General features: G+C 43.0%; 3 protein-coding genes across 9 annotated transcripts in view; 1 reads left to right on the plus strand and 2 right to left on the minus strand.

Moving 5' to 3' along the window:
• TNK2 (tyrosine kinase non receptor 2) overlaps positions 1 to 27,437 on the minus strand; it is a 348,026-nt gene that overhangs the window by 89,564 nt on the left and 231,025 nt on the right. For 2 of the 6 annotated variants that reach the window (XM_069727059.1, XM_069727060.1), the window contains exon 1: positions 21,556 to 22,742. The exons of 3 other annotated variants lie outside the window; for them this stretch is intronic. In XM_069727059.1, the coding sequence (XP_069583160.1) occupies positions 21,556 to 21,741 (186 nt within the window). In that variant the 5' untranslated portion in view covers positions 21,742 to 22,742. Of the gene's footprint in view, positions 1 to 21,555; positions 22,746 to 27,437 lie in introns of those variants that run through there. One more of the 6 variants, XM_069727058.1, reaches the window with a different exon arrangement.
• LOC138638072 (uncharacterized) lies at positions 1,982 to 6,420 on the plus strand. The gene is made up of 5 exons (XM_069727056.1): positions 1,982 to 3,622; positions 3,702 to 3,776; positions 4,059 to 4,251; positions 4,422 to 4,584; positions 5,348 to 6,420. The coding sequence occupies exons 1-5, from the start codon at positions 3,296 to 3,298 to the stop codon at positions 6,357 to 6,359; spliced, it is 1,770 nt and encodes a 589-aa protein (XP_069583157.1). The 5' UTR covers positions 1,982 to 3,295; the 3' UTR covers positions 6,360 to 6,420.
• Positions 6,426 to 8,815, minus strand: LOC138638073 (uncharacterized). 2 transcript variants are annotated; one of them, XR_011312448.1, is made up of 3 exons: positions 8,159 to 8,815; positions 6,604 to 8,022; positions 6,426 to 6,511 (listed from the first exon to the last, which is right to left on the minus strand). XR_011312448.1 is itself a non-coding variant. In XM_069727057.1 (2 exons), exons 1-2 carry the CDS (start codon positions 8,506 to 8,508, stop codon positions 7,137 to 7,139), a joined length of 1,236 nt encoding a protein of 411 aa, XP_069583158.1. In that variant the 5' UTR covers positions 8,509 to 8,815; the 3' UTR covers positions 6,526 to 7,136. The 2 variants fall into 2 exon arrangements, 1 of the variants encoding a protein (XP_069583158.1); XM_069727057.1 differs by lacking the exon at positions 6,426 to 6,511 and having other exon boundaries at positions 6,526 to 8,022.

Below are 27,437 nucleotides of genomic sequence, written 5' to 3' on the forward strand. Positions count from 1 at the left end.
TGTGTTTGTGATTTTCATCTTTACTCACAGTCATTATATGTGGGGGGCTGCCTTTACCTTTGGGGAATTTCTCTGAGGCAAGGTAGGCTTTATTTTTTCTATCTTTAGGGCTAGCTAGTTCTTAGGCTGTGACGAGTTGCATAGGGAGCGTTAGGAGCAATCCACGGCTATTTCTAGTGTGTGTGATAGGATTAGGGATTGCGGTCAGCAGAGTTCCCACGTCCCAGAGTTGTCCTGTATTATTGTAACTATCAGGTCTTTCCGTGTGCACTTAACCACCAGGTCCATTATTGTCCTAACCACCAGGTCATAACACCCCCGGCAGCCGAGACCCCAAAGATCTGACGGGTGCCGGCCGGCAAGCGCACTGCGCCCGCCATTTTTTTCCCGGAAAAAAATGGCGGCACCCATCTGGAGCCACGAGGATTATCGGGGGAGACAGGTGAGTATCAGGGGGCGATCGGGGACCCCATTTCTCTGTCCTCTGATGTGCGATCACATCGAATGACAGAAATTAAATAGGAAATCGCGTGGTTTTTTTTGCGGCCGCCGGTAAATTGTTAATTACCGGCGATCGCAACCTGGGGGTCGGTAAAAACCAACCCGAATCATGTTCTCTGGGGTCTCGGCTACCCCCGGCAACTGAGACCCAAGAGAAAATCCGACTCTGGGGGGCGCTATACACTTTTTCCACAGCACCGTTAATTAATGGAGCTGTGGTTTAAGGACCCTTAACTGCCGCCGTTAAAAGGCGTATCAGCGGTCGTTAAGGGGTTAAAAGACATCATGTACACATACCCAAAGTTTGGTTTCGCTGTGAAAAACTAGGTCAGAATTTATGGCTTTTTTCCAAAATTGCGGTTTACTTTTATACCTCAAGAAAAAGTTTATCAATACATCATATACTCCAAATGGAGGGAATAAATGAAAAAAATAAAAATTGAATGCACATCATCCAAAAAGAAGCCTTCAAAACCAGTACTGGTTGCTGTAAATTAGGGTGCAGGAAGATTTAAACTAGGGTAAAAACAAAAACAAGTATACAATCCTTGAAACACTAACAAAAACGTCATACAGTCCCTGATTGCTTTCATAAAACAATTAAAGAAATATGTATCCACAATTAGAGGCACATGCCTATTTAGGAGAAATTGGACAGCTTTCTTTTCACTTGGAGGCATGAAAACAATTAGCATAGACAATGATGTGCCTATAGACCTCTATATACAGAGCGTTGTGACCGCGGCTTTTTCAGGGCTGGTGCACGTGACCGATTTTATCTTATGAGTGCTATTCATGATTTTCACAAATGACACTCGCACCTATTATAGTCTATGGGGCTGTACACATTTACGAGTGGTCCGCAGAGCAAAAAAAATAGCAACGCATTCGGATTCAGAATGGAAAAGGTGCAGAAACTTTTTTTGTGTGCATGTCCCAGAAAATCTGATGCCACTCTGATCAAAGATATATAGAAAATGGTGGGCACCACAAAATATCAAACAATTCATATAGATTGGTGCAACCAATGTGCTAAGACAATGTGAACACAAGCAAAGAGGAAAGGAGCACAAGAACAGTGCACACACAGCATGTTTGATCAGTAGTGGAGGCTTTATTTAAAGACAACAAATTGCCAAGGAGAATAGACATCTAAAAACAACAGTATGAAAACATGCAAAAAATGGTGAGCAGGCAAAAATATTCTCTGTACAATACAATATTTAATAATGATATTGAATAAAGACACCACCACCAGAGGGATCACAATAACAAATGGTGAATTATGTAATCATGTGCAGGAATGAGAGAATTAATAAGGCAGAAACCTGCCCAGGGAAGACTTCCCCTGACTAAGCTGCTGCGGGCAGCGATACGCGTTGGGCTGTGAGGGCATTACCACACTCCACTGGGTAAATATGGCTTAGGGTACGTTCACATTTGCGGTTTGCGCCGCAGCGTCGCCGCCGCAACAAAACGCATGCGTCGTGCGGCCCTATCTTTAACATTGGCGCCGCATGGGGCCGCATGTGCATGCGTTGTGTTGCGTTGTGTTGCGTTTTACGCCGCATGCGGCGTTAGGGCGCACCTGTCTGGGCGCGGCAAACGCAACATGTTGCATTTTTCTGGCGGCGCCGACCTTTTAAAAAACGCATGCGTCGTGTTTGCGTCGTGTTTGCGTCGGCGATGCGCCTTTTTTCCCATTGACTTGTATTGACAACGCAGACGACGCAAGTACTTGCGTCGTGGTGCGTTGTACGACGCATGCGTTTTCCAATAAAAAATGCAAAACATTGTCTAGACTTTGTCTAGACACAAAAAAAACAACCTATATATATAAAGAAACGAGGGGTTTGCCATTGTCTTTCACAAGTGATCACATCAGACAAGACTAGACTGGAGAATCTGCTTTCCAAACTTGTAAGTATATATTTCTCTTTGCACATTTTGTATTCTGTGTTTTATTTCTTGATTTGTCTATATTTTTGTAATGTTTGGTCTGTGCTATTACGGTTATGGGTTGTTATTGAAAAATTGTTTGTCTGGTTCTGATGTTCTTCTGGGTTAATAGGATTGCATTTATTTTATTTAATTTTTGTTTATTTTATTTTTTTTTTTTACGTTAGTTTGGGTTTGGTTATGTGTTTTGTTCTTGTGTCATGTGGTTGTTCAATGTATTGATTTTTGCTCATTTTGTCTTGTAAAATTTCTGGTGCATGTTTTTCTGGTTTCTATTGTTGGTGGTAACTGTGTGGCATTTTCTTGGCTCATGTCTTGCTGTGTTTTGGATTATGCTGTTGGCTTTATTTTTTCTTTCCTTGAGTGTATTTTCTTGCTGGTGGGGGGGCAACAATTATGATGTCTTTGTATTGTATAGTTCCGTGCTGCTGCTATGCCATTATAGTTTCAATTGTACTTTCCCTTTATTTTAAAAATTATCGCTGATGTTTTTACGTCGTTTTCCGTATGGCATATATCTTCCTTCATTGACTGATTGCATTGCGAAGTGTGTAGTATAATTTTTATTTGTTTATATTATTTTTGGTGGTGGCCTTTTTTAAAAATTCCATGTTTTTTATTTTCTATTTGGCTATGGTTTATGTTTGGGTTGCTGTATATTTTTACAGCGGTTGTCCCGTAATGTTTATTGCTTGTTATCTAGAATGGTTTTTATTGCCTTTTGTCTTTCTGTGGTTAGATGTCACAAGATGTTGTTTTTTAGGATCATGTCTTGTTGCAATTGTAAAGTATTGCGTTCATTATTTTGCTCTTTCATTGTATTTTTGTGCCTGTAATGTTTTTTCAGAAAGTTTTGATATGTCCATTTTTGGACATAGGTGTCTATTTTTGCTTTTTGGTTTGGGTCTATTCTTGTATAGTTTCTTCTATTGATTGTCTTCTCTTGCAATGTATGGCGTTGTGGTGTCGCTTTCTTATTTTTGCTTTGTCCGATCAGTCAAAAGTCAAATGTGGTTGTTGTAACAAATTTTGGGCATATTTTATTGTATGTGCCATATTTAGGTTTAGTTTTGATTTTTTTTTTTTCATTTTTTCATGCCAGAACAAACGTGCTACAATGGCCACTGTGTCAGAATCGAGCCAATCGGCGCAGGGGAGTGTGGTGAGTAATTATGTCAATTTCCTTACTATTCGCAGTCATTTGTAGTTTTTAAAATAATTTCTTTATACAATTTTTACAGGCTTCTTCAAGTGAGGGTGAAGGAAGTCAGCGGGAGCAGAGAGGTCAGGGCCAAGGTGTGGCGTCAGCACGGCGAGTGAGTATTTTTATTAAACAATTTTTTTTTTTTTTTTTTGATTAGCATCCTGCTTTCACTAGGGATGTTTAGTAAGCTTACATTCAAACTTTTCAGGGTAGCAAGTATTGGGGGAAGGTAACAAAGGTGAAACAACCAAAACATTCAAAAATACAGGTGTAGAAACCATCAATATACATATATCAAATGACAAAGGATAGGGCCAAGGTACATATCATGACAGGTGCTGGTGTTTGTTAATATTTGCATATTTGTAACCTTTTCTATTTGTAATTTTTCTAGGTTTCACAACGGGACCATGGAGTCATTGATGTTGAGCTCCTCATATCAAGCATCCAGGAGCGTGGCCCGTTGTGGGACAGCCGTGACTCCCGGCACATGGACCAGGTGGTGTTGAGGCGTTTGTGGGTAGAGGTGGCAAAGTCGCTGTGGGAGGGCTTTGACATAGCTCCTGCAAAGGACAAAGCCAACTTTGGTGAGTATTGCTGATACGCCGTGCAGATACGTTGCTATGACCCACCATCTTTCCCGGATAAACACAACCGTGTGTGATGCAATAAACACCTAAAGTTTTGCATCGCACACGGTTGTTTTATCCATTTCAAATGCTACATATGTAACCTTTTTTTTCCTTTGCATTCACAGTTAAAAGGTTGAGGATCAGATGGCGATCCATCAAGGACCGTTTCAATAAGGGGCTACGGGCAGAGGAGGAGCGCTCGAAGAGTGGTGCTGCTGCGGCCAAGTCTGTGCCCTATAAATATTCCAAATGTTTACAGTTCTTAAGACCAGTCCTTGGCCGCCGTCAGTAAGTATTTTGTCCACAAAACATATTGCACAGCCCCATTACAGTGCCCAGCCACATAGCCTACTGCACAAACACATAGTACGTTGCCCAGCCACGTACATTGTGCATCCACATAGTATATTGGCAGGTAACAATATCGCAGCCACATACCACACGTTCTAGCCACGTATCCACATAGTATATTTCACAGGCACATACTGTATTGCCCATCCATGTAGTCAGCGTAACATATTGGCCATCCACGTAAATGTATCCCTATTAAAATGCTATATAGGCCATTAGTTAATTTTTTGGGTTAAGCGTGAGTCCTTGTAGTCCATGACAGGTTAAGTTCTGAGTCAGGGTAGTTCTGATTGCAGGAATAATGATGAAGTCTCGATCACATGATCCTAACATCATGGTCGTTCCTGCAATCAGATCAGTGAAATCACTGGTTTTTTTTTTATTTAATTTTTTATCTTGACATTAAATTTTCAACTATTTTTGTGGCATAGGCAGCTTCCAGAAAGAGTTTTCGATTACAAAATTTTTATACCCACAGTGGTATACGGTCAAAATGCTTTGACAGCGGGAATGTTCATGATTGTTATCGTCGGCCCTAACGGTCAGCTGGCGATAACAATCAGAAATTAATTATTGGCCACACAGACTGTGAGACAGAGGATTTGTATTATTGTGTAATGTAATGCTATTTTTATTCCAGGAGTTGGCGTATGGGAGAGGTTATTCATTGAAGACTAATTTTTTCATTATCTTTTCACAGGACACACAGCAGCACCCTCGAGAGAGCTCGCCCCGCAGAAGCGGTCCTTCATGAATCGCCATCTGATCCATCACAGCCCTCCCACAGCGACAGCAGGCTTGCACCACCATCTGGAGAACCGGCAGCCGGTACATCAGGTGTTCCCCTGGCCGAGGCCTCTGACGCACCTTCGTTTGGGTATTCCCGACAGCGCCAGCGGGCCTCGGACAGGCCAACCATGCCCGAATTTTTGCATTTGAGCACGGTTTTCCAGAACTGTTTCAAGGCGTTGAGCGATAACATGGACACTCGTCTGTCCAATATCGACCGGCGCCTTGAAACAATTGAAACCGAGCTCTCAAATCCGGCAAAACATTTTTTTAGTACCATTGCTAAGGGCATGGTGGAACACCTTACGCCGGAACTACAGATTTCAGTGATGCAGTCCTGCAACACTTCCTACGTGAGGGCTCTCCAGCAGGCTGGGGTCATGCAGTCAGCGACAATGGCAGTAGTGCCGTCGCTGGCAAGCATGACTCCCACTCCTGCTGGAGAGCCACTCCAGCCACCCCACCGTGGTCCACGTGCCGAGCGACGCCACCACAGGCACCATAACATAGTGCCGCCGACTCCTGCTCCTGCCATGCCTTCATCCTCCCGTAGGCGTCATCATGCTGGGGAACCTGCCACAGGACCCAAAAAAAAAAAAAAAAAGAGGAAACACAGACGGGCACACAAAGAGGCTCTGGTTGCTGTTCCAGTGACAACACCAACTGTCCGTAGAGGCTCGAGTCGCAGTAGGAGCAGCCGTGGCCAAACAAGGCTTGTGTTGCCTCCTCCCTCCCCTACAGAGGTGGCGGTTTCCTCCCCAGTATACCCTGGGGAGGGTTTGGATCTCCCATCAAGTCTACTTGACTATGTATCCTCCTCTTCGCCATCATCGTCGTCTTCTCCATCATCCTCCCATTTCTCTCACCATTCCAGAGAAGACACCTACCATTCCCCTCTGGTGGCACAGGTGGAAACCCCCTAAGTTTAAGAACCCTTTTTGTTTTCTGTTTTCCCCCAATAAAAAATGTTATTTTTAAAAAACACTATTTGTTATTATTTATGCTATTATTTTCCAGAATTTTTCTCGGCAAATCACGCCATGTGCTGTCTACACATATTTTGTGCTTCAAACACCTCATATATGCAATGTCAGACACTATTTTTTCAATTTTTAGTTTGTCTTTTTTTGGGTGTCTCTCATTGCTGTATGAGGTGTTCACAAACACTAAAGTGTATGAGGTGTTCACACTTAATGCAGCAGCGAAACAGACAATGATGCAGATCACTGCAGCGTCCGCTGGTTGGTCCCTGGAGAGCTGTCACAGACATCTCTCCAGCGAACAACGATGCAGAGGCCCACGTACATCATGTTGATAAGCGCAGGGCCACGCTTCAGATATTTACCCTGGTTTCAATTGAAAAACATCGCTGTTATCGTTGCTTATCAGGTAAAACACAAAGGTCGATCAGACAAACAAGTATATGTAATATTATGGTATAAAAATTGAATTTGAATCGGTATAGAATTTAAAAACTTTTTTCTTTAATATTTTAAAAACAACAGGTTCAAGTTTTTATAGGAACATTAAATTTGTGAACTATACTTAGATGCAAAATTTGACATATACCAAACCAACCTAAACGGAACTTTGATTGCACATTTAATGGAAAATTATTTTTTTTTAATATATTTCTAACTGTCACAGTAGAGGTATTATTGGTGTAGTTACAATCAGAAGACAGTCCAAAAGTAACATTACTACACCATTTGATCTTGCCATGACACACGGCCAACATCTGACACAAAATAGGCCGCAAAACGATCACGCATCTGCGCAATTTCCACACTTGTCCTCAGAGGATGATCATGGTAATCGGGCAAGGGGTTGGCTATGGGTTCATCCAGTTCAACATTTATTCTCTCTTTGGCCATAATGAAATTGTGGAGAACCACACAAGCCTTCACCACCTCATCCACTGTTTCAATTTTAAGATTAATGGCCGATCCCAATATCCGCCATTTGGAAACGAGGATGCCAAAGGCGCACTCCACAGTCCTTCTGGCCCTGGACAGTCTGTAATTGAAAACCCTTTTTGTATGGTCCAAGCCCCGACTGGAGTAGGGTTTCAATAGGTTGGCAGACATTTGGAATGCCTCATCCCCTACCACAACAAATGGCATCGCCGGGCCTTCGGTGTGGGGAAGAGGTCGTGGCTGTGGGAAATTAAAATTGTTTCCATATAACTTTTGGCCCATATCCGACTCTTTAAATGTGCGCGAGTCATTTGCACGCCCAAATGCACCAATGTCCACTGCGAGAAAACGGCAGTCCGCACCGGCAATTGCCATGAGAACAGTTGAAAAATATTTTTTATAATTGTAGAAAAGGGATCCACTTTTTGCAGGCTTGGTAATCCGAATGTGCTTTCCATCGACAGCGCCAATACAGTTTGGAAAATTACACACTTGGTTGAATTTCTGTGCGTTGGCCTCCCAGATTGCACTTGTAGGGACAGGTAAATATTCCTCCCGGAGATTATCCCACAAAGCGCGGCATGTCTCAGCAATAATTCCTGAAAGAGTGGAGACTCCAATCCGGAATTGAAAATGAAGTGACCTAAACGTTTCTCCGGTAGCCAGGAAACTGCAAAGAAGATAAAGAAATTTTGAATAAAGCACATTATAATTTATAAAAGTACATTGACCATTACAATTGAAAAAAATTAATAAAATAAAATAAAAAGTAAATAGATATCACAGTCATTCAAACAGCAACGTACCGTAGAGTCACCAGCAGCCGTTCCTCTGCGGAAATAGCTCTCCGGAGCTGCGTGTCCTGCCTGCTAATGGATCCTTCCACCCGACGCAGAAGATAGCGGAAGCTCTCCTGTGACATCCGGGTATATTCGAAATATTTTTCCCGGTTGTCATTCAGTTCGCCAAACAAGCAATGGTATGCTCCACGACTCTCCCGGACTTCAACTATAGGGTGGATCCAAAAGCGGCGGCGACGACTCCATCTCCGTCTTTCCCTTTCCCTTTCATTAAAACATGCAACAGCATAGGCATGAGCCAAGGCAAATTCCATCTCCATATCCATGTAGATACTGTTCATGGTTCGCTCCATCATGAATACCAGCAAAATGTGAGGAATTCATCTCTGCCAGGGTATATACACATTTGTTAACACCAACCCTCTTCTAGCCATTGGTGGTTCTTTATCTATTGTGTAGACACTTTTTATTGTGGGTGGGGGATGATGAATGACTCACTGCACAAAAACGCATGCGTCTAAAAACGCTGCGTTTTTTGGTAAAAACGCAACTGCGTTTCAAAAACCCGCAGCGTTTTGCGACGCATGCGTTGAACGCATGCGGCGCAAAACGCTGCGTTGTACATGCGTTTTGGTGCGTTTTTGTTTGCGTTGTGCGTTGCGGCGACGACGCTGCGGCGCACAACGCTAATGTGAACTTAGACTTATGCATGTTTTTGTTCATTATCATGTGATGCTGATGTGAATGGGAGTGCTTTCCTACTCATGTGATACTCACATCTCACTGCTGGGCAGATTTCTGCCTTATTAGTTCTCTCATTAATTCACCATTTCTTATTGTGATCCCTCTGGTGGTGGACTCTTTATTCAAAATCATTATTAAATATTGTATTGTACATAGAGAATATTTTTTGCCTTCTCGCCATTTTTTGCATGTTTTTATACTGTTGTTTTTAATTGTTTTTAGATGTCTATTCTCCTTTTAAATTTGTAGTCTTAAAGCCTCCACTATTGATTAAACATGCTGTGTGTGCACTGTTCTTATGCTCCTTTTCTCTTTGCTTGTGTTCACTCTGATCAAAGAGTGATCAGAATAAATCGGGCTATTTTTCTCGAATGTGGAGAAATTGGTTGTACAAAAAAAAAATACAAAACTTAGATTTCATAAAAAGTGGACGTTTCTTCTATACTTTTTCTTTAACCCCTTCATGACCTTTAACGTATATTTACAGTTGTGGCCAAAGTATTGACACCCCTGCAATTCTGTCAGATAATACTTAGTTTCTTCCTTACAATGATTGCAAACACAAATTCTTTGGTATTATTATCTTCATTTAAGCCCTTTCTGCCATCAGACGTACTATTCCGTCCATGTGGGGTGGGCTTTACTTCCCACGGACGGAATAGTACGTCATAGGCGATCGGCCGCGCTCACGGGGGGAGCGCGGCCGATCGCGGCCGGGTGTCAGCTGCTTATCGCAGCTGACATCCGGCACTATGTGCCAGGAGCGGTCACGGACCGCCCCCGACACATTAACCCCCGGCACACTGCGATCAAACATGATCGCGATGTGCCGGCGGTGCAGGGAAGCTTCCCGCAGGGAGGGGGCTCCCTGCGGGCTTCCCTGAGACCCCCGCAGCAACGCGATGTGATCGCGTTGCTCCGGGGGTCTCTCACCTCCTCCCTGCAGAAAGTCCCGGATCCAAGATGGCCGCGGATCCGGGTCCTGCAGGGAGGGAGGTGGCTTACCAAGTGCATGCTCAGAGCAGGCACTTGGTAACGCTGCAGCGCAGTTTGACAGATCGGTGTTTGACAGATGAGTGCTGTGCAAACTGGCAGATCACCGATCTGTATTGTCCCCCCCTGGGACAAAGTAAAAAAGTTAAAAAAATTTTTTACAAGTGTGTAAAAAAAAAAAAAAAAAAAATCCTAAATAATGAAAAAAAAAATAAAAATATTATTCCCATAAATACATTTCTTTATATAAATAAAAAAAAACCAAAACAATAAAAGTACACATATTTAGTATCGCCGCGTCCGTAACGACCCGACCTATAAAACTGGCCCACTAGTTAACCCTTTCAGTAAACACCGTAAGAAAAAAAAAAAAAAACGAGGCAAAAAACAACGCTTTATTATCATACCGCCGAACAAAAAGTGGAATAACACGCGATCAAAAAGACAGATATAAATAACCATAGTACCGCTGAAAGCGTCATCTTGTCCCGCAAAAAACGAGCCGCCATACAGCATCATCAGCAAAAAAATAAAAAAGTTATAGTCCTGAGAATAAAGCGATGCAAAAATAATTATTTTTTCTATAAAATAGTTTTTATCGTATAAAAGCGCCAAAACATTTAAAAAAATGATATAAATGAGGTGTCGCTGTAATCGTACTGACCCGAAGAATAAAACTGCTTTATCAATTTTACCAAACGCGGAACGGTATAAATGCCTCCCCCAAAAGAAATTCATGAATAGCTGGTTTTTGCTAATTCTGCCTCACAAAAATTGGAATAAAAAGCGATCAAAAAATGTCACGTGCCCGAAAGTGTTACCAATAAAAACGTCAACTCGTCCCGCAAAAAACAAGACCTCACATGACTCTGTGGACTCAAATATGGAAAAATTATAGCTCTCAAAATGTGGTAAAGCAAAAAATATTTTTTGCAATAAAAAGCGTCTTTCAGTGAGTGACGGCTGCCAATCATAAAAATCCGCTAAAAAACCCGCTATAAAAGTAAATCAAACCCACCTTCATTACCCCCTTAGTTAGGGAAAAATAAAAAAAAATTAAAAAATGTATTTATTTCCATTTTCCCATTAGGATTAGGGCTAGGGTTAGGGCTAGGGTTAGGGTTAGGGCTAGGGTTAAGGCTACAGTTAGGGTTAAGGCTACAGTTAGGGTTAAGGCTACAGTTAGGGTTGGGGCTACAGTTAGGGTTAGGGTTTGGATTACATTTGTGGTTGGGATTAGGATTAGGGGTGTGTCTGGGTTAGAGGTGTGGTTAGGGTTACCGTTGGAATTAGGGTTAGGGGTGTGTTTGGGTTAGTTATAATTGGGGGGTTTCCACTGTTTAGACACATCAGGGGCTCTCCAAACGCGACATGGCATCCGATCTCAATTCCAGCCAATTCTGCGTTGAAAAAGTAAAACAGTGCTCCTTCCCTTCCGAGCTCTCCCGTGTGCCCAAACAGGAGTTTACCCCAACATATGGGGTATCAGCGTACTCAGGACAAATTGGACAACAACTTTTGGGGTCCAATTTCTCCTGTTACCCTTGGGAAAATACAAAACTGGGGGCTAAAAAATAAGTTTTGTGGGGAAAAAAAAGATTTTTTAATTTTCACGGCTCTGCGTTAGAAACTGTAGTGAAACACTTGGGGGCTCAAAGTTCTCACAACACATCTAGATAAGTTCCTTTGGGGGTCTAGTTTCCAATATGGGGTCACTTGTGGGGGGTTTCTACTGTTTAGGTACATTAGGGGCTCTGCAAATGCAATGTGACTCCTGCAGACCATTCCATCTAAGTCTGTATTTCAAATGGCGCTCCTTCCCTTCCGAGCCTTCCCATGCGCCCAAACGGTGGTTCCCCCCCACATATGGGGTATCAGCGCACTCAGGACAAATTGGACAACAAATTTTGGGGTCCAATTTCTCCTGTTACCCTTGGGAAAATACAAAACTGGGGGCTAAAAAATAATTTGTGGGAAAAAACTTTTGTTTTATTTTTACGGCTCTGCATTATAAACTTCTGTGAAGCTCTTGGTGGGTCAAAGTGCTCACCACACATCTAGATAAGTTCCTTAGGGGGTCTACTTTCCAAAATGGTGTCACTTGTGGGGGGTTTCAATATTTAGGCACATCAGTGGCTCTCCAAACGCAACATGGCGTCTCATCTCAATTCCTGTGAATTTTGCATTGAAAAGTCAAACGGCGCTCCTTCCCTTCCGAGCTCTCCCATGCGCCCAAACAGTGGTTTACCCCCACATATGGGGTATCAGCATACTCAGGACAAATTGTACAACAACTTTTTGGTTCCAATTTCTTCTCTTACTATTGGGAAAATAAAAAATCGGGGGCGAAAAGATCATTTTTTTCACAAAAATTATTTTTTATTTTTACGGTTCTGCATTATAAACTTCTGTGAAGCACTTGGTGGGTCAAAGTGCTCACCACACCTCTAGATAAGTTCCTTAGCTTAGGGGGTCTACTTTCCAAAATGGTGTCACTTGTGGGGGGGTTCAATGTTTAGGCACATCAGTGGCTCTCCGAACGCAACATGGCGTCCCATCTCAATTCCAGTCAATTTTGCATTGAAAAGTCAAATGGCGCTCCTTCGCTTCCAAGCTCTGTCATGCGCCCAAACAGTGGTTTACCTCCACTTATGGGGTATCGGCGTACTCAGGACAAATTTTACAACAAGGTTTGGGGTCCATTTTCTCCTGTAACTCTTGGCAAAATAAAACAAATTGGAGCTGAAGTAAATTTTTTGTGAACAAAAGTTAAATGTTAATTTTTATTTAAACATTCCAAAAATTCCTGTAAAACACCTGAAGGGTTAATAAACTTCTTGAATGTGGTTTTGAGAACCTTGAGGGGTGCAGCTTTTAGAATGGTGTCACACTTGGGTATTTTCTATCATATAGACCCCTCAAAATGACTTCAAATGAGATGTGGTCCCTAAAATAAAATGGTGTTGTAAAAATGAGAAATTGCTGGTCAACTTTTAACCCTTATAACTCCCTAACAAAAAAAAATTTTGGTTCCAAAATTGTGCTGATGTAAAGTAGACATGTGGAAATGTTATTTATTAAGTATTTTGTGTGACATATCTCTGTGATTTAATTGCATAAAAATTCAAAGTTGGAAAATTGCAAAATTTTCAAAATTTTCGCCATGTTTCCGTTTTTTTCACAAATAAATGCAGGTAATATCAAATAAATTTTACCACTATCATGAAGTACAATATGTCACGAGAAAACAGTGTCAGAATCACCGGGATTCGTTGAAGCGTTCCAGAGTTATAACCTCATAAAGGGACAGTGGTCAGAATTGTAAAAATTGGCCCGGTCCATAACGTGCAAACCACACTTGGGGGTAAAGGGGTTAATTTGTCTTAAATGAAAAAAACACAAAAAGAATTGTCCTAAAGCCAAATTGGATATAATTCCACAACAAACATAAAAAAGGGCGTGGACAAAAGTATTGGCACTGTTCGAAAAATCGTGTGATGCTTCTCTAATTTGTGTATTTAACAGCACCTGTAACTTACCTGTGGCACCTAACAGGTGTTGGCAATAACTAAATCACACTTGCAGCCAGTTTACATGGATTAAAGTTGACTCAACCTCTGTCCTGTGTCCTTGTGTGCACCACATTGAGCATGGAGAAAAGAAAGAAGACCAAAGAACTGTCTGAGGACTTGAGAAACCAAATTGTGAGGAAGCATGAGCAATCTCAAGGCTACAAGTCCATCTCCAAAGACCTGAATGTTCCTGTATCTGTATGTACGGTGCGCAGTGTCATCAAGAAGTTTAAAGCCCATGGCACTGTGGCTAACCTCCCTAGATGTGGACGGAAAAGAAAAATTGACAAGAGATTTCAACGCAAGATTGTGCGGATGTTGGATAAAGAACCTCGACTAACATCTAAACAAGTTCAAGCTGCCCTGCAGTCCGAGGGTACAACAGTGTCAACCCGTACTAACCGTCGGCATCTGAATGAAAAGGGACTGTATGGTAGGAGACCCAGCAAGACCCCACTTCTTACCCCGAGACATAAAAAAGCCAGGCTGGAGTTTGCCAAAACTTGCCTGAAAAAGCCTACAACGTTTTGGAAAAATGTTTTCTGGTCAGATGAGACAAAAGTAGAGCTTTTTGGGCAAAGGCATCAACATAGAGTTTACAGGAGAAAAAAAGAGGCATTCAAAGAAAAGAACACGGTCACTACAGTCAAACATGGCACAGGTTCCCTGATGTTTTGGGGTTGCTTTGCTGCCTCTGGCACTGGACTGCTTGACCGTGTGCATGGCATTATGATCTCTGAAGACTACCAACAAATTTTGCAGCATAATGTAGGGCCCAGTGTGAGAAAGCTGGGTCTCCCTCAGAGGTCATGGGTCTTCCAGCAGGACAATGACCCAAAACACACTTCAAAAAGCACTAAAAAATGGTTTGAGAGAAAGCACTGGAGACTTCTAAGGTGGCCAGCAATGAGTCCAGACCTGAATCCCATAGAACACCTGTGGAGAGATCTAAAAATGGCAGTTTGGAGAAGGCACCCTTCAAATATCAGGGACCTGGAGCAGTTTGCCAAAGAAGAATGGTCTAAAATTCCAGCAGAGCATTGTAAGAAACTCATTGATGGTTACCGGAAGCAGTTGGTCGCAGTTATTTTGGCTAAAGGTTGTGCAACCAAATATTAGGCCGGCCTCACACTCAGCGTATAAAAATACGGTCCGTAATGTACGGCAGTAATACGCTGAAAAGTCCCCAAAATAGTGGTCCGTATCTCATCCGTAGGCAGGGTGTGTCAGCGTATTATGCGCATGGCATCCTCCGTATGTAATCCGTATGGCATCCGTACTGTACGATTTTCTCGCAGGCTTGCAAAACCGACATACGGACATACAATGGATCCATGTTCTCAAAAAAATCGTAAAAACATATATACTGTCATATATATATATATATATATATATATATATATATATATATATATACACATACATACACACATACATACATATACACACACTGTGTGTGTGTATATATATATATATATATATATATATATATATATATATATATATATATATATCCAAATAGTAAAGAAGAGTCGCAAATGCACTCACCAACTGCAGTTGAAGGTGTTTATTCAAACATAAAGCAGGACATCTTCACGGCACGGGGGAGAGGGAAATTACCAAAGGGAGTGCGGCAAACAAGACTCTTGTTTGCCGCACTCCCTTTGGTCATTTCCCTCTCCCCCGTGCCGTGAAGATGTCCTGCTTTATGTTTGAATAAACACCTTCAACTGCAGTTGGTGAGTGCATTTGCGATTCTTCTTTACTATTTGGATTCATATGGACTTTTTTTCATGCAAATAGCACCTCCTTCTCTCTCTCGGACTGCTACAGCGGACCTGAATGTGTTAATTTGGATTTTCTCTACGTTGGTGGGGGGTTGTGCTGCTCCTTTCTTCATTTGTTTTCTGATATATATATATATATATATATATATATATATATATATATATATATATATAATCAGTGAGACACACATATATATTAATATATCATACAGCGCTAGATAGCTTAAAAGCCGGTAATTCAATTGCCGGCTTTTCCTATCTCCTTCTCAAACCCGACATGATATGAGACATGGTTTACATACAGTAAACCATCTCATATCCCCTTTTTTTTTGCGGGTTTGGAAAGGAGATAGGAAAAGTCGGCAATTGAATTACCGGCTTTTAAGCTATCTAGCGCCGTATGAAATATTAATATATATACATATATGTGTCTCACTGACTATATATATATATATATATATATATATATATATATATATATATATATATATATATATATATATACACACCCCTATACTATGTGTAGACATTTATTTTAGCTATTCTATTCTAACCTGTCAGTGTGATTTTACTGTACACCGCACTGAATTGCCGGCTTTTCTATAGAACACCGCTGCGTATTTCTCGCAAGTCACACTGCTGGTCCGTGTGTAATCTGTATTTTTCTGGCCCCCATAGACTTTCATTGGCGTATTTTTTGCGCAATACGGTGACAAACCCAGCATGCTGCGATTTTCTACGGCCGTAGAACACCGTATAATACGGATCAGTAAAATACGGCTGATAGGAGCTGGGGCATAGAGAAGCATTGTACCGTATGCAATCCGTATTTTCAGCACCTCTCTTACGTCCGTAAAACACGCTAGTGTGAGGCCGGCCTTAGGCTGAGGGTGCCAATACTTTTGTCTGGCCCATTTTTGGAGTTTTGTGTGAAATGATCAATGTTTTGCTTTTTGCTTCATTCTCTTTTGTGTTTTTTCATTTAAGACAAATTAAATGAAGATAATAATACCAAAGAATTTGTGATTGTAATCATTTTCAGGAAGAAACTGAGTATTGTCTGACAGAATTGCAGGCTGTCAATACTTTTGGCCACAACTGTAAATCAAAGGTCCGGCAGCTGACCTTGGCATGTAAGCAGCACATGACGTCACTGTAATGCGCGGTTTACAATCTGAAATCAGTTGCCGGCATTAGAACACTGCCACGCTGCGAGGGAGCGGAGGGAAGGTAAGTAGAAAGGTCTGTTTTTTAATCTGTGCAGTGTGATGGGGGCCATATATACCAGGATGGGGGCCATGTATACCGGAATGGGAATGAGGGGCCATGTTTACCAGGATGGGGATGAGGTGGCTATGCGTCTAAACATTACCCCTATAACATAATAGAGGGTCACGACCACATTTTTTTGCTTCCAATTTTTTTTCCAATTATCGTGCTCCAAAATCTAGGTGTGTTTTTTGGTCTGTTGCGTCTTATAGTCCGAAAAATACGGTACCCTAAAAATGGTATTGATAAAAACGTCCACTCAGGCCTGCAAAAAATAAGCCCTCACCCATCTCCTGATCCCGAAAAATTAAAATGCTACGGTTCTTGGAAAATGGTAACAAAAGCGGAAAAAATGTTTCTTACAACTTTCAGAATTTGTTTTCATCACTTAGATAAAAAAGAAGCTATACATGTTTTGTATCTGCGTACTCACACTCACCCGGAGAATTATATTACCAGGTGAGTTTTACAGTATAGTGAACATGGTAAATAAACAACCCCCCCAAAAAAAAAATTGTAAAATTGCACAATTTTTGCAATTTCACTGCACTTGGAATTTTTTTCCCATTTTCAAGTACAGTATATTGCAAAATCTATGGAGTCATTCAAAAGTACTACTTGTCCCGCAATAAACATGCCCTCACATGGCCATATTGACGGAAAAATTAAAAAGTTATGGCTCTTGGCAGAATATTTAGAAATGAGAGTTCTCAGGGGTTGATACATTTTAATGGCTAACTGAAAAGATGGTAACAAAGTACCAAGATATAGATCTTTCCCGCCTCTTGGAAGAAGGAGAAGAGTGAGAAGCGCAAAAAGTTAAATTGCAAGGTTAGGAGGTGGTTAACAATCCTGGTATGAATTAAAAAACGTAAGTAAAGCACTTTACCAAACTGCACCATGTGAATTAGATCTGGACCTGATCTTATTAGGCTCGATTCACTTGCGCAGTTTGAGCCAAACACAAGTGTGGCTACACAAATCTCTATTCAGTTTTTCGATACCAGGTATACAGAGGTTTTTGCTGTGCGTTTCAGAAAGAAATAATTGTGCCATGCTCAATCAGATGCTGCATTATGGAGGTTTCCAGAAGTAGCTAGTACTGGCAAAACTTCCAGTTGGACAGAAATATTCTAGCATACCTTGCGGTTGTTTCTAGATATCCAGATTACACCTATAATATTAGAACACTTGACAGCCAGAAATGAAGACACCTAAATCTACATGAATTGCAACCAATACCCATATCAATGTCAGAGTGAAACTCTAAAATAAAGAATGTACGGCAAATCTCCATAAAATGAAAGCGTAGCATAAGACTTTTTACTAATGGTAACACCATGGTATGCCACATAACATATGGCCATATTGTACACGTAAATATTTACATTATGTCATACACACACAACATGCCTCTTATAATAACTGAGCTGTGCCCAATAACTGTACAACTAAAGTTTCTAAATGAAAAGTGCCATCTTAGCCCGAAAAGTGACACCACTAAACTGTGCCAACTGCACCCACTCCATCCTCAATAGTGTGATCACTATGGCCCAGTCACGCCGTAAACGGCAATAAAGGGGCAGGACGGCGTACTGGAACCCGCACCTGTCCCTACCACTTAAATGGGGCCCTGGCTTTCCCTTATCTTGGGGGTACCTATGATGGTTAGGAGGCCCGAGCCGCCAGCGTATCCCTGTCTCCTGTGCAGGCCCTATCAGGGGCCCCCTCTCCCCCAAAGGAGGTGGATTGCACCAGTGTAATAATACAACAAATAACAGGGTATACAGACAAGGTAACTAAAAGTCTCAAACTCACCAAATGCTCACACAACCACAGAGGAAACACAGAGAAGGGAAGAGAAGGAATAAACTTAGGAAGGAAAACAGGTTTAACATGCAACCAAAACTGCAGACACCAATCTCTGTAAATAAACCTCCAACACCAACACTACGCTCCTTCAACCTCCAAGCCAGGCAGTAGAACTGATCACTGACACTACCTGAAGTCAGGACTGGGTCTATATAGAGGATCAGATTACAAAATCCACTTCAGCTGAGAGACCCAGCTCTCAGCAACTTAAAGGGACACTGTCACCTGAATTTGGAGGGAACAATCTTCAGCCATGGAGGCGGGGTTGCCTTGCGCAGGCGTGTACTATGGAGGACAGAGAATGAACTTCAATCCAATATTGCAGCCAGCATGCAGCCAGCGGGTAAGGAAAGGGTGAATCAAAAACCCCAAAACCCCGCCTCCATGGCTGAAGATTGTTCCCTCCAAATTCAGGTGACAGCGTCCCTTTAACAATAAGGTTAACTCCTGCACTGCTGGCACAAAGCAGCTAGGTCAGAATACAGGTGAAGAGCTTCTGTTCACTGTGTGTGAACGAGGCCCAGAGAGCTGCGGTTCTCTGGAACCTCTCTGTCGCGGTAGTCCCGTGACAGGACCCTTTAATTTGCAACTTAGGGATAGAATTTTACACATATTTCATAAAAAGCAGCATATACCATTGACTGCTGTATAACTTCTGTATGCTCCCCAAAGAATTAGAAATATGTCTATGAACGGGTGATCTGGGCTTTGCAAATACTTTTATTTTAAAGAGCTATTGCCAAATACAAAATATATCACCTATCCCGCTCCATTTTTTCTCTATGGGCTGCTTGAGATAGCTGAGAAAAGCAATAAGTGTTTCCAGAGACTGAATGGACATTAAATGGCGCAGCAGCTTATGTGCTCAGCTGCAAATACATTTAAAGATGTCCAGCGGTTATATAGTCTGGAGGAAAGGGGGGATCCAGGAGCTCTCAGCACCAACACATAATTCTCACTGTTAGAAATATTTAAGCAGTTCTAATAAGGATCACTAATTTTTAAGACCTAAATACACATAATGGCCAAACAGGCTGAACATTGTCCAATCCCGTGAAAATCAACAATCATCAAATGCTATTTAAAGGGCCACTGTCACCCCCTCCAGCCGTTATAAACTAAAAGATCCACCTTGTGCAGCAGTAATTCTGCATTCTAACAAGGTGGCTCTTTTAGTTTTAGGTTCAAGTATACCCCAAATAAAGCGTTTTTATACTTAGCCACAATTCCGGTCTCTAGCCAGGGAGGCGGGTCCTCACTCCCCAGCTCTAACCACTCCTCTGCCGTCACTCCAATCTTCCTGCGCCGCCCCCTCAGCGCTGTGTACGTTTCAAAACCGGCGCGTGCACAGTGTACTGCTGTGCTGCGCAGAAGCAGCAAGCTCTGGCCGTCTGACGTCCCAGCCAGGCTTGCAGACTGCGCGGGCATTGCGGCCAGCCACCTTTGGAATCCCCACCCGCACATTGTGCATAATGCATAACACAGTGCGGGGATTCCAAAGGTGGCTGGCCGCAATGCCCGCGCAGGCGCAGTCTGCAAGCCTGGCTGGGACATCAGAAGGCCAGAGCTTACTGCGTCTGTGCAGCACAGCAGTACACTGCGCAGGCGCCGGCTTTGAAACATACACAGCGCTGAGGGGAAGGCGCCGAAAGCGCAGGAAGATTGGAGTGACGGCAGAGGAGCGGTTAGAGCTGGGGAGTGAGGACCCGCCTCCCTGGCTAGAGACAGGAATTGTAGCTAAGTATAAAAACGCTTTATTTGGGGTATACTTGAACCTAAAACTAAAAGAGCCACCTTGTTAGAATGCAGCATTACTGCTGCACAAGGTGGTTCTTTTAGTTTATAATGGCTGGAGGGGGGTGACAGTGGCCCTTTAAGGGTCTCTGCCTCTCACAGGACAGATCATGTTGGGGGGAAAAGAATTTACCATTTTAATTATAAATGGAAAATGTGCTTTCAACAAACCTGGCATAAATGAATAGTACAGGAAAATATAACAAACTTTGTAACATATCAAAAAAATTGGCTTCTTGCTCCACTTAATAGCCACTTCTCCACCTTGCTGCATCTTGATCCACTCAAAAATAAACATCTCAAGACAAGACTGAGTGCCACATTACTTCAGGTTAAGCCTCCTATTTTACTTTATGGAGAGAGGAGGGAGTCAGGAGAATTGAGGAACAGTGTAAGAAGTCAGCCACTGGCAGGTCATGCTGAGCTTTCTGACAAGTCTTTTACCTCTACTTAGTGCTGGAATCACATCCACACAGCAGAGGAATGCTGAATAATATCCTCCATGTAGCCACTTTTCTTTGTGTGCTCACAAGGAATGAAGAGCAAAAATCCTGCTGTGTGTGGTGTATGGGACATGTCAGAGTATTTAGTATCCTCCTACCAGCTCAGACTCAATTATAAATTAAGAGATAGCGGCATCAGAGTAGAAAACACATTAAAACAGAGTGGCGTTGTTTAGCTCCACTCAATATTTTACATCCAGCCGCCGATGGAGCAAACAGCTGATCGGTGGGGGTGCTGGATGGCTGACCACAGCCAATCTGATACTGACCACCTGTCCTAATACTGATATGTCATTAATAATATCTGCTTGGGCAACCTTTCGAAGACCATCTCAAATGAGCTTTAAACTGACTTATTAGCAACACGCACGGTGGCTCAGTGGTTAGCACTGCTGCCGTGCAGCTCTCGGGTCCTAGGTTCAAATCCCAGCAAGGACGACATCTGCAAGGAGTTTGTATGTTCTCTCCATGTTTAGGTTGGTTTTCTCTGGGTACTTCGATTTTCTCCCACACTCCAAAAACATACTGATACAGAATCTATATTGTGAGCCCAAATGGAGTAGTGTCGGTGTGGAATTAATGGCACTATGCAAGTGAGTAAAATAAATGAATAGTGTTCAGTATATGTAGTAAAGAATAGTAATTGCACAATAGGCACTTGTAGTAATTACAGACAACAGATTAAAGAATACATACTTGACATAACTATACAAAAATACAACTAGGATTATTTTTAGAATTTTGATGATAAAAATTAATTTGTCCACAATTTTACCAAAGCACAATTTCAATCATAAATCTAAGGTACAGGGTAGTATATACTGTATGAAAACTATAACAGCATGACAAGCAGCAAATATAGTACTTACTGTATAAATATTAAAATAAGACATAAAAGGTAGGGAGTTCTTCCATGCTTGAAATCGTTTCATATTTACAAAATTCATACTCCAAAAACAGACAAGGAAAGGAAAATATGAAAGGGTAACTTCAAAATATAAAGAATCCAGGTCCTTGCAGTAGAGCAGATGTGACTGTGTGCCAGTGGCGGACATTCCACTATCCCCTCCTGAGCTGCTGGTCCCACCAGATAAACCATCTCAGGACAGTTGTGCGCCTGTACAGACCCCAGCTCTGCTCCTCCAGACACACATATTGTGGGTTCTTGTATTGGCAATCATTTCAGCATTGCTACTTTCTTCTAAAAACACCAACTGGCATAAAGCACACATTTTTCTTCTGAGACCAGAAAAAATAAGTTTGTTTTTTTTTTTTTTTTTAAAGAAATGACATCATGAAACGGAGCTGCAGATGTAAACAACCAATGGCTGCTGCATTAGGGAGAAAAGACTTTAAATTCAGTAAATCCCAGAAAGTTTACAGGTTTTCTTGGGAAGAATTACAGTTCAACAGATTAAACCCGGATTAATATGAAAATATAGAATGTGGATAAAAGAGCCATCCCGAAAGGTATGCTGAAAACTGGCCGAGCTGTGTGAGGACTGCGAGCTGCGAACACATCCATAACAGAACTGCAGTGCTAAACATTAGGGGGGAAAAAAGCTGAATAAGGGGTAGGTCACACCTAGAATTTCGAGAGAATAGCATTCCAATGGCAATTGATTTTCGGTCCAGGTAGTCAGTGTTTGGAAGAATTCTTAAGTAAAAGATCAGAGGTAAAGTTTCAGTGCCAGATCCATTCCAGGCATTTCTAGGGCCCTGAATATGACTGCATTCTCCCTTCAGTGAGGTGGATCTACAAGTGTCCAGGATGAACAGTGATCATGGTCCATACCAAAAAGAATCCGCTGGTGCTATATTCCAGGGCAGCCCTGGGATGTAGCTGTGATTTCAGTCTTCCAGGCGGTCCTTGTCCTCAGCGTCCGCGTATCCTGGCCCTCTCTGTGCCTCTGACAGCACACTCAGACAACTTGTTCACAGGGTGTAGCCTGTGGTCCCAGCTCCTTCCTAGAAGCACAATCTATTTGGGCTGTAAGTTTGCCCTGCTAAAAACAGACACTCTGTGGTGTTCACTTGGCGAACTACTTGAATCAAAGCCAAAGGGTCAGATTTAACTGCAGGATGGAGAGTTAATTTCCTGTGGGAGCCTCCATTGGGATTTAAAACAGTCCCTCTCTCTCATCTGTCAACATCCCCTTAACTCGCTCGCTGCCAAAGGAGACTGCCACTCACTGGTCATAGTAAGTATCAACAGGGCACAGGCACTGCAACACAGGAAATTAATGGAGGACTGAGGAATGTCCCGCATGACTGCTTTCAATCTGAAAGATGTTTCTCCAATTGTAATGCATAAAGCGTAAATCCACTGTGCCGACCTACAAAATATAGATTCATTCAATATGAAATTCTAATCTTGCTTTCTATGCGCAACATGTAAATGTATGGAGAACAGAGAAAATGAAAATATTCCGCCAGTGACAGACAGCAGTAGAGGGAACACATTACATTTAGGGCTGGCTTATATTAGCATATGAGTGCAATGCAGGACAAAAATCGTATTGCACTCTGACCATTGTTATTCAATGAGACAGTGCAGATCTGCGAGTTTTTCCTCAGCTGTATTCCGGCTGAGGGAAAAAATTGCAGCGTGCTGCATATGGCGGAGTATATTAGATGTAACGCGCCAATGCAAATGTCACGGTTCACAAGGAGGATAACTTTATCATCCCCACAGCTCACACCAATATGTCATGAACCAGGGTTGTTTGGTTGCCCAGTTCTTTCTGAAGGGGATTTATCTATATCCCACTTCCCAGTTCCGGTTTGGAACTTGCAGCTCTCTGGCGCCCCTGTTACCCTCAGGTCAGACAGGGTACTGCACCCAGGATAATTAGTCGCCAGAAAGGCTGCCTTACTTTGTACTGGCTGATGGGCATAATGCAGCGAGGGCGATATAACTATTCCCACTAAGGCAGGAACGCACAGGACAAATCCGCTGCCATCAGCTCCGATTACTTAATTAATAAAGGGTCTGAATCCAACCCAAATTAGTAGCGTGATTCACTTCAGAGGACTTGACAGTACGTTATAGAGCAAGGAGAAACAAAGCTATTAAATTTTTCATATTTTACTCCAAAAAGGTAGGTAGTGTTTACAAAAGGGTAAAAGGATATTATAAAAGACAAGTATTGTATGTACAGTACAATTACAAATAAAAAAGGGATTAACAACGGTTCTTTCATATCATGGCTGACCATGTGCTGTGGGGGAAGGGCACATATCCCAGTGCATGACAGATCAGACTCTACGCTCGTTCCTTGGACATAAGACTAGTGAAGACTGAGGTCTCCCTCACTTATCTCCGTGCTCAAAACTCACAGTGTGGTGACCTCACTCAGAGGCCGAATACTCTTTCTTAACATTATGAAAAGCCATTTTTACACATATTGTGGTGTATGAACCTCACAGCAGAAAGACAACGTTATCACTATGCTTAGCAAATCCTGAAGGTTAATTTAAGTGGAAACACGTCTTGGCTAGGAGTCCCAGTTCAGCAGTAATGCATTTCTCACTTTCAGCTAAGCACTGGGCTCCCCAACCCCACTAGTTAGGAGCCCTGTCCCTGCGATTTCCAGAAATATGAACAGGCTATTTCTGTGACTATCCTGTTTTGATATATTTGGTCTTAAAGGACCACTGTAGCTACACAAAGGAATTGTCATGCTTTGCTACTCTTTATTTTTGGCTTCACAGTTGCAAACAAAGACATTCCTGAGGGAGAGGGAAACGAATGGCTTAGGGTACCGTCACACAGTGCCATTTCGATCGCTACGACGGTACGATTCGTGACGTTCCAGCGATATCCATACGATATCGCTGTGTCTGACACGAAGCAGCGATCAGGGATCCTGCTGCGAATCGTACGTCGTAGCAGATCGTTTGGAACTTTCTTTCGTCGCTGGATCTCCCGCTGGCATCGCTAGATCGGTGTGTGTGACACCGATCTAGCGATGCGTTCGCTTGTAACCAGGGTAAACATCGGGTTACTAAGCGCAGGACCGCGCTTAGTAACCCGATGTTTACCCTGGTTACCAGCGTAAAAAAAAAAAAAACAGCACATACTTACATTCCGGTGTCTGTCCCTTGCCGTCTGCTTCCCGCACTCACTGATTGCCGGCCGTAAAGTGAAAGCAGAGCACAGCGGTGACGTTCCCACGGGCTTCTGTGCTGCAGCTTCCCCTCTTCAGCGGTCACTTGGAACCGCTCATTAGAAAAATGAATAGGCGGCTCCACCTCCCATAGAGAAAAAATCTGCGGCACCGAAGACCGTGTGACAGGCAGAGGGAGCCGGACGTCGGGACCAGGTAAGTATGTAATATTCACCTGTCCACGTTCCAGCCGCCGGGCGCCGCTCCATCTTCCCGGCGCCTCCATCTTCCCTGCGTCGCTCCGCTCTGAATGTTCAGGTCAGAGGGCGCGATGACGCATATAGTGTGCGCGGCGCCCTCTGCCTGATCAGTCAGAGCGGGGAGACGCCGGGACCGGACGCCGGGAGCTGCAAGCAAGAGAGGTGAGTATGGCTGTTTTTTTTTTTATTGCAGCAGCAGCGGCCATGGCACAGATTTATGTAGAGCATCTATGGGGAATATGAACGCTGCAGAGCACTATATGGGGCACAGCCAAGGGGGAATATGGACAGTGCAGAGCACTGTATGGGGCACAGCCAAGGGGGAATATGAACGCTGCAGAGCACTGTATGGGGCACAGCCAAGGGGGAATATGAACGGTGCAGAGAACTGTATGGGGCACAGCCAAGGGGGAATATGAATGGTGCAGAGCACTGTATGGGGCACAGCCAAGGGGGAATATGAACAGTGCAGAGCACTGTATGGGGCACAGCCAAGGGGGAATATGAACGGTGCAGAGCACTGTATGGGGCACAGCCAAGGGGGAATATGAACAGTGCAGAGCACTGTATGGGGCACAGCCAAGGGGGAATATGAACGGTGCAGAGCACTGTATGGGGCACAGCCAAGGGGGAATATGAACAGTGCAGAGCACTGAACGATGCAGAGCACTATATGGCACAGCCAAGGGGGAATATGAACAGTGCAGAGCACTGTATGGGGCACAGCCAAGGGGGAATATGAACAGTGCAGAGCACTGTATGGGGCACAGCCAAGGGGGAATATGAACAGTGCAGAGCACTGTATGGGGCACAGCCAAGGGGGAATATGAACGGTGCAGAGCACTGTATGGGGCACAGCCAAGGGGGAATATGAACGGTGCAGAGCACTATATGGCACAGCTATGGGGAAATAATGATCTATTTTTGTTTTTGAAATTCACCGGTAAATGCTGCATTTCCACCCTAGGCTTATACTCGAGTCAATAGGTTTTCCCAGTTTTTTGTGGCAAAATTAGGGGGGGGTCAGCTTATACTTGGGTCGGCTTATACTCGAGTATATACGGTAATAAATAAATAAAAAAAATGATGTGGGGTCCTCCTATTGTATGAAACCTGCAAAGGTGATATTCTCAAGCTGGGAAGCTCCATGGTTACTGGTCCCTTGCCAGCCTAAAAATAGCAACACTCATTTGTCCCAGAAGTGGTGCATCACATTAAAGTGAACCTGCCACCCGGTTTGGCCGATATAAGATACGGCCAACACCTTTCAGGGCTTATATACTTATACAAAACATTCTATAATTCTGTAGATAAGCCCCCTATCCGACCTAAAAGATAAGAAAAAATAAGTTTCATTATGCTCACCTGCAAGGCGGTCCGGTCCAATGGGTTTCTCAGGTCCGGCGCCATCCATTTTCTTGCGATGCCACCCTCCTGCTTGCTTCACAGGTTCCCGAGCATCACAGTCCGGCGCAGGCGTACTTATCGGCCCTGCTGAGGGCAGAGCAAAGTACTGCAGTGCACAGGCGCTGGGCCTCTCTGACCTGTTCCAGGGAGCCGAATACGTTCGCAAGGCACTGTAAGTACGCCTGCGCAGGAGCGCGATGCCGGGGAGCCATGAAGCAAGCGGGAGGGCGGCATCACAAGAAGATGGGTGGCACAGGACCAGGATCTGTGGATTTACGGTGGACCAATTTGGATTATTTTATTTTTTAAAGGTAATAAATGGTAAAAGAGGGCCGGGGAGTGCTTTTTACAATGAATGGACTCTTCTGTGTGTTTATTACTTTTGACTATGTGGTAAGTAATGGGGGTGTCTGATAGTCACCTCTTCATTTCTAACCCTATAAAGGGGCAGCACGGTGGGGCAGTGGTTAGCACTGCAGCCTTGCAGCGCTGGGGTCCTGGGTTCTAATCCCACCCAGGACAACATCTGCAAAGAGTTTGTATGTTCTCTCCGTGTTTGCGTGGGTTTCCTCCGGGCACTCCGGTTTCCTCCCACATTCCAAAGACATACTGATAGGGATTCTAGATTGTGAGCCCCATCGGGGACAGTAATGATAATGTGTGCAAAACTGTAAAGCGCTGCGGAATATGTTAGCGCTATATAAAAAAAAAAAAATAAAAGATTAAAAAAAAAACAAAAAAAACCCGTTATTAATAGGCGGGGAATACCCATGGATATTGCCCCTTCCACAATAATAACACCAGCCCCAGCTGTCTGCTTTCCCTCAGCTGGGTATTAAAAATAAAAGGGCCCACACGTTATTTTTTTCTTTTAGTTCTTATTTTATTAGCTAAATATATGTACAGCAAGCTCAACATGCACTGCACTAATTTTCTTACTGTCATCTATCTACAGGTCCTTCTCAAAAAATTAGC

Source organism: Ranitomeya imitator, chromosome 5, assembly GCF_032444005.1.
Source record: "Ranitomeya imitator isolate aRanImi1 chromosome 5, aRanImi1.pri, whole genome shotgun sequence".
Lineage (NCBI taxonomy): Eukaryota > Metazoa > Chordata > Amphibia > Anura > Dendrobatidae > Ranitomeya > Ranitomeya imitator.